At 44.1% G+C, this 11,420-nt stretch overlaps 1 protein-coding gene across 1 annotated transcript; it reads right to left on the bottom strand.

Moving 5' to 3' along the window:
* Positions 1-1,591: 1,591 nt before the first annotated feature.
* On the bottom strand, positions 1,592-5,506 carry LOC118380617 (transcriptional repressor scratch 1-like). The gene is made up of 2 exons (XM_035767596.2): positions 4,728-5,506; positions 1,592-3,902 (listed from the first exon to the last, which is right to left on the bottom strand). The coding sequence occupies exons 1-2, from the start codon at positions 4,840-4,842 to the stop codon at positions 3,163-3,165; spliced, it is 855 nt and encodes a 284-aa protein (XP_035623489.2). The 5' UTR covers positions 4,843-5,506; the 3' UTR covers positions 1,592-3,162.
* Positions 5,507-11,420: the final 5,914 nt, after the last annotated feature.

Here is an 11,420-nt window from a genome sequence, read left to right as displayed (position 1 = left end):
TGATTCCTGATAAAACCTGCCTGTAGGCCATCTCATGAAGCAGATTATAATGATTCCTGATAAAACCTGCGTAGGCCATCTCATGAAGCAGATTATAATGATTCCTGATAAAACCTGCGTAGGCCATCTCATGAAGCAGATTATAATGATTCCGGTAGAATGTATAACAAGTTGACCAGTTACAATGTCATAAAACCTGCGCATCAATCAAAAACACATCTCATGATCAGGAGGCTCCTTTCTCCCCACCTGTCTACTAAGAGTTTCTCTCCACCTGTCTACTAAGAGTTTCTCCCCACCTGTCTACTAAGAGTTTCTCTCCACCTGTCTACTAAGAGTTTCTCTCCACCTGTCTACTAAGAGTTTCTCTCCACCTGTCTACTAAGAGTTTCTCCCCACCTGTCTACTAAGAGTTTCTCTCCACCTGTCTACTAAGAGTTTCTCCCCACCTGTCTACTAAGAGTTTCTCTCCACCTGTCTACTAAGAGTTTCTCTCCACCTGTCTACTAAGAGTTTCTCTCCACCTGTCTACTAAGAGTTTCTCTCCACCTGTCTACTAAGAGTTTCTCCCCACCTGTCTACTAAGAGTTTCTCCCCACCTGTCTACTAAGAGTTTCTCTCCACCTGTCTACTAAGAGTTTCTCCCCACCTGTCTACTAAGAGTTTCTCTCCACCTGTCTACTAAGAGTTTCACTCCACCTGAATATAGCAATTCAACAGCTATCCTGTCGCCTGCACAGATCACCATGGTCACGACAGAGACACACATTGTTTTCCTATTTCTGAGGTCATTGACTGCCTCCGTAATGTGAAATGTATAATGTCTGTCAATTAGTGGCTTACATTTTCAAGTCAAAGCAGCACTTCTAATGTCATTTTTAAATGTATTGTGCATTGACATTATTGGTAGCCGTCAAGTTAACCAATCATGTCCACACATCTGATTACAGAGTACCTTGAACCAGAATGTCAGAAATTAGTGTTATCTTGTCCCTCATTCAGTAAGTGTCAGCAAGTTCACAGCCAAAATTGTAATTTCACTTCCCAGGAAATTGTCTATCCATTTTGAGGTCATAGACCTGATTCTAAATGCAGTCAAGAGAGCTATCAAGTGATAAGGGTTATCTATGAGAAATAAAATGTCTTTTAGCCCCCTCAAAGGGCTACATGGCCTCATCTGATTTATGCTACAGTAGCTACAGCCACCCAAGTAGCGCTCTCTCGCTCTCTCTCGCTCTCTCTCTCTCTCTCTCTCTCTCCCTCCCCTCTCTCTCTCCCTCCCCAATTTCTCTCTCTTCCCCCTCCTCTCTCCCCCTCTCTATCCCCCCCTCTCTCTCTTTCTCCCTTTCTCTCTGTGCAGTACAGTAATAAGGATGATGGTTAAAACACAAGGTCATGTACAGCACTGTTTCCTATAGGATGGTGAAGACATGCTTTACTCTGAGGATTATCTTTCAACTTTTGATTCAAATGCTTGAAGATATACTTTAGGCTAATAATGTGATATAGTATACATTGTGAAATTTGATACAAACAAATAAAAACAAGTGACTAACAGACAGACAAGTGATTTTGTTAATATTATTCTTTATTATGAGGTGACAATGCCTTGTTGTGTCTTGTGCTTACATCATTTGAATGCTGACTGGAAAGGACATTTTCTTCCCTCCAGATATCTCCTGAAATAAGTTTTGTTTAATTCTTTACAGCTGTAAAAATGATTACTCCAAAGGATTATTTACAAAGCCTCTTGCAATAAATTATGATTAATTCATTCTTTATTGGAAATACAAAACAGAGGTCAAGCTAATACGAGTTCTTGTTTTTTCTACCTGAATCTCTAGGTTCATTGTGCTACTTTTTAAGGTGTAAATGAAGTGCTTTATTATAGACAAATCTGTGGCACACCAATGAGGTTAAAGAAAGGCATCTTGTCCATCAAGCTGTGTGTGGATGCAGTGCAAAGTTTGCCCACCTTAAGTCAATAGTGGGTTCCAGTGTTTCTCATCCCAAAATAACACCCTATTCCCTATATAGTGCACTAGATTTGGCCACGGCCCATAGGGCTCTATATAGAATATAGGGTGCCATTGGGGACCCAGAAGGTGTTTGACCTTTGTATGACCTTAATGGGTGCCCTGTAGATTTGGATACATGTTCTGAGATGCTGGGAGCTGAAGTACTACAAGCCTACGGTCTGAACACTACTGTTGAAATAAGAGGCAGGCAATGCATGACGTTAGAGGAAAAGAGGATGTGGTCGTTTTCTTGTTGTTTCACTAACACTACATTGGCATTTTCCCTGATGTTGTATTTTTTTGTATAACTATAGATGCGTACTGGAGTAAAACATACCTGATTTTAAAAACTGCTATACAGTAGGTAATAGTTCATAATCCTTTTCAAAACTACCATGCATTACGTGATTATTGCTTTATAATTCGTCGTGTGGCTTCAACAGAAATATTGCCAACAGATACTATCTAGATTTTGGAGAAGAAAAAAATCATAAGCTTTGTGATACTGGCATAGATTTCATTTTTGCATGCAATAATTTAAAATGGTAGTAAACGAAGAATAAGTGACAACGCTTTGGCCTGTTCATGAGAGGTTGGCAAATTCACACATTAAAGTGCAAATAATAGGTAGTGGTATCAAATAAAAACAGACCAATATGTCAGACATAATATATAAACAAATACATATAAATAGCCTAATGTATAAATAGATAAATAAATAAATACATAAATACATAAATAAATAGATTAATTAATTAATACAAACATAAATGGCATTTACCTCAACGGAGAGTATGGTCAGTTGCAGCAGTACATTATTATCCAACGTTAAAATGTTCGACTTTTGTTTGGAGCAATCCAGTATTGTCATCTTCGTCACATTTCACATTTCATACAAAATATATGATTTCATATTTACGCGCGGTGGAAGGTATATTCTATCCACGTGACTGGAGGAGGAAGAGGATTTTTTAAGTGCATGCGAAGATCATCAGTAATTCCTTCGGGTGGATTTCAAGGAGAATACATAAATATTGTGCTATTATTGTGGTTCCACTGGAAGTTGAGGTGGATTTTAGGAAAGGTTTGGCAGAATTAGTCAACCAAAAATATAATGTTTTTGTCTGCACTTTTAATGTGGACGTCATGGAGAGTCATCGAGATCAGGACTCAAGGGCGAGAACGCGCCTTTGAAGCACGCGGACTCGTAGTGCTTATTCAGGTAGGACTTGAGAGCGAAGGTCTTGTCGCACCGTTTGCATTTGAAATGCTTGAAAGCGGAGTGAGTCTGCATATGCGCGCGCAGGTTGGAGCGGTCGGCGAACGCTTTTCCGCAGTGTGCACACCCAAAGGGCTTCTCACCCGTGTGTGACCTCATGTGGCCCTGCAGTAGCCAAGGTCTGCTGAAAGCTTTGCCACAGATGTCACACTTGTGCTTGAGGTCATGGGTGAGCAGGTGCATGGCCATTGCTGGCATGGACACGTACACTTTCCCACAGGTTGCGCACTTCTTGGCCATCTTGCTGTCCAGGCTCCGGTGGGTCTGCTTATGCCGACTCAGGTTGGAAGACGTGGCGTAGGTTTTCCCACATTCGTTGCATGTGTGACGCTGTATGCTCCTGCTACTGGGGCTGCTGATTACTTTCCTCCGTGACCTCCCGTCCGTGATGTAAAACGCGTCCACCGTGTAGCAATCACTCACCGCGGTGTCCCCGTTGATGTAGCCGGAGGTGACGTCCGACTGCGGACTGTCAGGCTGGTCCGAGTCTGGGGCGCCGTAGTCGCTGTGGATTCCATCGTAGAGTGGCTCCGGAGAGGGAACTTTAATGGCACCGTCGCTTTCTCCATCGTAGACAGACGGGCTGATGTAGTCACTAATGTACCCTGGTGTGAAAAATAACAAGATGTTAATTCAATTACTCATTGTCGCGCGGGGATTCTTCAAGTGGGAACAATCTGCTTAATAGATACAACAAGCTACAGGCAGCACTTCTCCACTTGAAATCCACTACAGCACGTTGTCACCAAAGCCTATGCGTCCTATGCAGTTTATTAAGCTTTAGGCGAGTCTAAAACGTTTTTATTTATCTGGAAGCACGACCCTTTTATGCGTTAACCTATAGTTGCCAATTACACACAGTGAGAATAAACATAATTTAACGACACAACCTACTGAGATGATGAGGCAACATTATACAGCCGATCTGAAGCGATGGATAGGCTAGTTTACACATCATGGCTAGTTTACACATCATCATGAAATATGATTCAGCCTTCTGACTGACATAATGTCTAAATAATAGGGCTATACACCCGTGTTCCAAGGCATAACGGGTAATATAGGTGCAATGCAATCTCTTGTGTACATGCTGGTGCCTAAGTGCAGATATATGATGCACACTTGTGGGTTGTGGAGAAGTTTTGCATCAGCAACACAAGCATCATTCCTCCCCATGTTCCGAGTAGGTTAGGTGCGATAGGCTATTTCCACATTCAAGTGGTTTGTTCCAAAAACATACAGGGTAGAATTAGCCTACAAATGTATAGGTAGGTGTGTTTGTCAAAACTAATATAACAATGGAATCAGATTGAGTCATGAATGCAGCACAAAAACGTGCAAACGTGGCAAAAAAAGACACCGTGCATAATAAGCAAAATATATATATAACATAATCAACATTCCGATTTATAAATAATGTTTATATTTACCTTTATCGTGAATCCGTAGACTGACGTCGGTCCTGGATCGTCCATAAGAACTCTCAAAATCACTGGATGAAAAATCATCAAGCTTCACCTTTTTAACCAGGAAAGACCTTGGCATGTTTCTGGTGTTGCACCGAAACAACAACCGTCCAGGGCAGGGTTACTGTCCTCATGCAACGCCAATGTAGAGCTGGATATTTAAGTCTGAGCTTTGGATGCCTGGCTGCGTAGAGTATCAGACACCCAGTCAGTCAAACAAACCCCCAGCCAACCCGTAGTGCTTAGGTTTCTCTGTTCTACCTGCAACGCCGTGTCTTGCGAAGGGAAGAAATGCAACTTCAGCACTGGATAGCTCCCTCTCAGAGGCTCGCGTACGACGGAGGAGCGAGCTGAAAGCACCCTGCAGAGTGCGCCTCTTTCTCCCGCGTGCCAATAGAGGATAAATGCAAAAAACACGAGAGAAGCTGCTGTACTGTAAGAGTGCAACAAAAAACTGGGTAGCACTTGTCAGCGTTATCTATTGCTTTCCAATTATTTCCAACTCTGATTGGTAGCCTATTTACATTTAGCTGAAAAATAATAATGTCAGTTGATGGACCATCACCGCTCCACTTCTCTCTCTCTCTCTCTCTCTCTCTCTCTCTCTCTCTCTCTCTCTCTCTCTCTCTCTCTCTCTCTCTCTCTCTCTCTCTCTCTCTCTCTCTCTCTCTCTCTCTCTCTCTCTCTCTCTCTCTCTCTCTCTCTCTCTCTCTCTTTCTCGCTGTTGCTGCAGCCCCTCTCTGTGTTCTGTGCTTGGTGTCTGGAGACAGTTGATCAGCTGTTGGGATTTATACGGCGCTGCGATCAGGTGGGAGATGGAAATGGAAGTGCTTAATTTAATCCATCAGAAACCTCTGGGGAGCAACATTGGGATAGAATGATTTATAAAGGCGGCTCCTCGTCTCCACATCTGATTTTATTTTTAAGGAGCTCACCACCATGTTCTTTGGAGATAAAAATGGAAATGTTTGTTTTACTTCAAGTCTTTCTGTATCAGTTGAAACTAGGTTAACATCGCACCTGCTTACATGCAACGCATGACATTTTATTCAGCACTTTCTCACGGTTTTGAATGGAGATTCTTTCCAGCTTTGCAATGCGTTGCACATTCTCCTGCAATTTTATGATGACATATCATTTCTTTGAAGAATTGTAACTACTGTTCACCCCGTAATTACCATACCGTGTATAGCCTACAGGCTTCTGGTCTCTACGAAATCAACTGTTAGACAATTAATAATGTATCTCTTGTCATGTTCCTATGATCATTATGGGTTCATGGTTCACTCTAATACTAAACATCCCAGGTGCTTTCATTCTGAATTTGCATTGTGACACAGCAACACCACTAACCAATAAAGCAACAAAAAATGACACATGGTTTGTGATATGCACATCGCAAATACATGACATTATTCAGGCAATCACACCGGTTTACTGGAAGGATGTCGTCTCCTCATCCATCCATTCAATATTTGTGTTTGTTAGATAGAATTAATATGTTAGATGTCATGCCCGTGCGCATCTACTGCATATATGCCTACTGTATTTAAGTAACCTAACTAAATCTAACTAAAGCCTACTTCCCTAAAGGTTGCACCTGTGTATTTGTCAGGACTTGCATGATGTCCTACTTTGTAGAGCTGGGCAGTTTAAGGACCCGTCTAGTATTGTTCAACATCTGGTTTCACTAATCAAAAAGAAACACATGAGCAGTTGCCTTCAGAGGCTCAAGGATGTCCAATTAAAGAGTACATTCACCAGCTGCACTGCAGACATCACTACCTGTAGGCGTTTAGGTCCATGTGTAGATTCCACGCTTGACAGGATGCTCTTTGAAGCTCACCTGCTTGTTGTACTGTGATTCCACACGTAATCATCAGGACATTTTCTAGGATTCTATCAGTGCAAAGTTCAGATCTATACTACAGGCTACATGACACCACTGGTGCCTTGCGTGCTGAAACGTATGCTGTACAGCTCTGGCAGCTCACCTCTGGTACTGCTACTGTAAGCTCCTCTAAACTCTTAAACAATATATCACTTCAATCCTGTTTAGGGATTTGTTGTTGACAGATGAATTGTTAGTTTTAATTGACACCATCAGGTGAGGTAACATGTGAAGGTGACAGTCAGCCAGGCCTAGCAGTGGAGTGGAGGTTGAGGTGGCGGGGATGGTGACGGTGCCCAGCTGGTGCCTGTGTGTGTGTGTGTGTGTGATGGCAGAAGGCAGGAGAGGGGCTAGGAAAGGGACTAGGCAGACAGGCTCTGCAGCTGCTGCTGTTTCCCCAGTACACACACTGCCTGCAAGCAGATGGAGAATGTCCTGTCACAGAGTGAGAGAGAGGCTGAGGGGGGACAGAGGCCTGTGGGGAGGAGAGGAGGATGAGGATTAGGGTTACAGGAGGAGAGAAGAGGAGAGGAAGAGAGAGGAGAGGTGAAGTGAGGAAGGGAGGGGGAGAAGAAGTGAGGAAAGGAGTGGAGTGTAGAGGTGAGGAAAGGGAGGGGGAGAAGAAGAGAGAGGAGCAGAAGGGAGAGGAGAGGAAGGGAGAGGAGAGGAAGGGAGAAGAGAGGAAGGGAGTGTAGAGGTGAGGAAAGGGAGGGGGAGAAGAAGAGAGAGGAGCTGAAGGGAGAGGAGAGGAAGGGAGAGGAGAGTAGACGTGAGGAAGTGAGTGGGGGAGAAGAGAGGAAGGGAGAGGAGAGGTGAAATGAGGAAGGGGGAGAAGAAGGGAGAGGAGAGGAAGGGAGAGGGGGAGGAGAGGATGAGAGAAGAGAGGTGAAGTGAGGAAGGGAGGGGGAGAAGAAGGGAGAGGAGAGGAAGGGGGAGGAGAGGTGAAGTGAGGAAGGGGGAGAAGAAGGGAGAGGAGAGGAAGGGAGAGGAGAGGTAGGGAGTGGGAGAGAGGAGAGGAAGGGAGGGGAGAGAGGAGAGGAAGGGAGGGAGAGGGAGAAGAAGGGAGAGGAGAGGAAGGGAGAGGGGGAGGAGAGGATGAGAGAGGAGAGGTAGGGAGTGGGAGAGAGGAGAGGAAGGGAGGGGGAGAAGAAGGAAGAGGAGAGGAAGGGAGAGGGGGAGGAGAGGATGAGAGAGGAGAGGTGAAGTGAGGAAGGGAGGGGGAGAAGAAGGGAGAGGAGAGGAAGGGAGAGGGAGAGAGGAGAGAAAGGGAGGGGGAGAAGAAGGGAGAGGAGAGGAATGGAAGGGAGGGGGAGAAGAAGGGAGAGTAGAGGGAGAAAATGAGCATTTACCTTAGTTGGAGTTTGTTTTTGTTTTGTAAAAACATACTTCTCTAGAGAGTCCTAGCCCTTTGATCCATTGGAAATAATTGGTGTCACACCGTTTAACCCAAAGAAACCATCTCATCAGAAAGCAAGACAAAGAGCATTTAAGCTTTGTCTTTCCTTTAAATAACTTTAATTAAAGCTGTTACACAGTTTACAGATCTATATGAAATGTCACCAATCCAATTAAATTAAGTTAAATTCAATACAACTTTATTTATCCCCTCAGGGGCAATTAAGAAAGGCAAGTCTGTTTTACAAGTATCAAATCACACAGTCTTCCGCATAGAGAATACCTACACAACAGACATCACATTTCCCAGTCACTTTATAATCTCCATCCCTGACTAAACAGACTAAAGCATCCTGAAAATGAAACCGCACGCAAAAGACAAGGAACAGTACGGCGGAAAACAGCTTTAATTGATGAAATAGTGAGCTTTTTTTCAGCCCCCCGTAAGAAAGCAACAGCCGGCATTACTCAAAGATGAAGGAGAATGCTGTATATTGTCCCTCAGCCTGCTGTCGCAATAACACCAAATATTGCTGAGGCCTCTTCTCATCAAGCACCTCAGCATATATATACAGACAGAAATGCTGGACTGGGAAAGAAAAATCTACCCACTTCCCCCCCTCCTTTTTTTCTGATGACTCCAAGTGAAATATAATGCAGACCGCATTTGCAAACTCCCGGATAAAATGTCCCAGATTTGACAAAAGCGGAGCGGGGGGGTGGGCACACACTTATGGTGCACTGGAAGATTGAGAACAGTGTGTAAGCACACACACACACACACACACACACACACACACACACACACACACACACACACACACACACACACACACACACACACACACACACACACACACACACACACACACACACACACACACACACACACACACACACACACACACACACACACACACACAGAGACACACATACATGCACACACTCACAAACACACACATCTCTCTGTTGAATGTGGTCATTTGCAATTGTGATAAACTGAGTGTGAGGGAGGGCTGTGAGGGATGGCAAGGGATGCTGGGTAATTAGTAGAGCCGCCCCAGTGTTTCCAGCAATGAACAATCTGAGGCAGGATCACGCTGTGTCTGGGAGGACCTGAGGGGGAACAGGCCTCCAGCGTGTTCTCTTACACTGCGTGTAGAGTCCTAAGTGTGGTCTGATGCCATCTGCTGCCGACCGCTGCTGTGTGACAATAGATCATCCCAAACTCCTGGGTAATTGTGTGAATCCCAGAGATTGCATTTATATACACGCCCAAGCAGACGAATTGCTGCCATGTGTCAGTCTAATATATGACCCCCTAACAAATACAGTTTTGATAATTTTGAAAGAGATGGGGGGAAAAGATGAGCAAAAATCATTAGCTTCAACAGACAGCCCAAACATTGATGTGTCACATGTGATAAAAGGATACATATTTCTCTGGTCCCTGGCCTGGCCGCCGCTGTGCAGTCAGAGCCAAGCGGGAGTGAGTGGGAGCAGTATGGTCCTGTTCATATCATTATTATCTGTGGTATGGGCCCAGTCCTAGTCATATCATTATTATCTGTGGTATGGGCCCAGTCCTAGTCATATCATTATTATCTGTGGTATGGGCCCAGTCCTAGTCATATCATTATTATCTGTGGTATGGGCCCAGTCCTAGTCATATCATTATTATCTGTGGTATGGGCCCAGTCCTAGTCATATCATTATTATCTGTGGTATGGGCCCAGTCCTAGTCATATCATTATTATCTGTGGTATGGGCCCAGTCCTAGTCATATCATTATTATCTGTGGTATGGGCCCAGTCCTAGTCATATCATTATTATCTGCAGTATGGGCCCAGTCCTAGTCATATCATTATTATCTGCAGTATGGGCCCAGTCCTAGTCATATCATTATTATCTGCAGTATGGGCCCAGTCCTAGTCATATCATTATTATCTGTGGTATGGGCCCAGTCCTAGTCATATCATTATTATCTGTGGTATGGGCCCAGTCCTAGTTATATCATTATTATCTGCAGTATGGGCCCAGTCCTAGTCATATCATTATTATCTGCAGTATGGGCCCAGTCCTAGTCATATCATTATTATCTGCAGTATGGGCCCAGTCCTAGTCATATCATTATTATCTGCAGTATGGGCCCAGTCCTAGTCATATCATTATTATCTGCAGTATGGGCCCAGTCCTAGTCATATCATTATTATCTGCAGTATGGGCCCAGTCCTGGTCATATCATTATTATCTGTGGTATGGGCCCAGTCCTAGTCATATCATTATTATCTGCAGTATGGGCCCAGTCCTAGTCATATCATTATTATCTGCAGTATGGGCCCAGTCCTAGTCATATCATTATTATCTGCAGGGCCCAGTCCTAGCCCAGTCCTGGTCATATCATTATTATCTGTGGTATGGGCCCAGTCCTAGTCATACCATTATTATCTGCAGTATGGGCCCAGTCCTGGTCATATCATTATTATCTGTGGTATGGGCCCAGTCCTAGTCATATCATTATTATCTGTGGTATGGGCCCAGTCCTGGTCATATCATTATTATCTGTGGTATGGGCCCAGTCCTGGTCATATCATTATTATCTGCATTATGGGCCCAGTCCTAGTCATATCATTATTATCTGCGGTATGGGCCCAGTCCTAGTCATATCATTATTATCTGCGGTATGGGCCCAGTCCTGGTCATATCATTATTATCTGTGGTATGGGCCCAGTCCTGGTCATATCATTATTATCTGTGGTATGGGTCCAGTCCTGGTCATATCATTATTATCTGTGGTATGGGCCCAGTCCTAGTCATATCATTATTATCTGCAGTATGGGCCCAGTCCTGGTCATATCATTATTATCTGCAGTATGGGCCCAGTCCTGGTCATATCATTATTATCTGTGGTATGGGTCCAGTCCTGGTCATATCATTATTATCTGTGGTATGGGCCCAGTCCTGGTCATATCATTATTATCTGTGGTATGGGCCCAGTCCTAGTCATATCATTATTATCTGTGGTATGGGCCCAGTCCTGGTCATATCATTATTATCTGTGGTATGGGCCCAGTCCTAGTCATATCATTATTATCTGTGGTATGGGCCCAGTCCTAGTCATATCATTATTATCTGTGGTATGGGCCCAGTCCCAGTCCTAGTCATATCATTATTATCTGTGGTATGGGTCCAGTCCTTACTGGACGCTCTTAAACGCTAGTCTACTTGCCGCCCCAAGGAGCATCTGAATGGATGTGGTAGGACATTGTATGTAGGGTTTTCACACACACACACACACGCACATACGCACACGCACACGCACACACACGATGCAACTGTGTGTTGTTTGCCCTGAGGCATCTCTGTTGAGC

This window comes from Oncorhynchus keta, unplaced genomic scaffold (genome assembly GCF_023373465.1).
Source record: "Oncorhynchus keta strain PuntledgeMale-10-30-2019 unplaced genomic scaffold, Oket_V2 Un_scaffold_1526_pilon_pilon, whole genome shotgun sequence".
Lineage (NCBI taxonomy): Eukaryota > Metazoa > Chordata > Actinopteri > Salmoniformes > Salmonidae > Oncorhynchus > Oncorhynchus keta.
This window is presented reverse-complemented; position numbering and strand designations above follow the sequence as displayed.

What these genes read in the sequence shown, in the direction of transcription:
- LOC118380617 (XM_035767596.2), bottom strand. Translation starts at nt 4,842, where the DNA reads ATGCCAAGGTCTTTCCTGGTTAAAAAGGTGAAGCTTGATGATTTTTCA. An exon ending in TCTACGGATTCACGATAAAG is followed by an intron (nt 3,903 to 4,727) that starts GTAAATATAAAC and finishes TTTTCACACCAG; the next exon opens with GGTACATTAGTGACTACATC.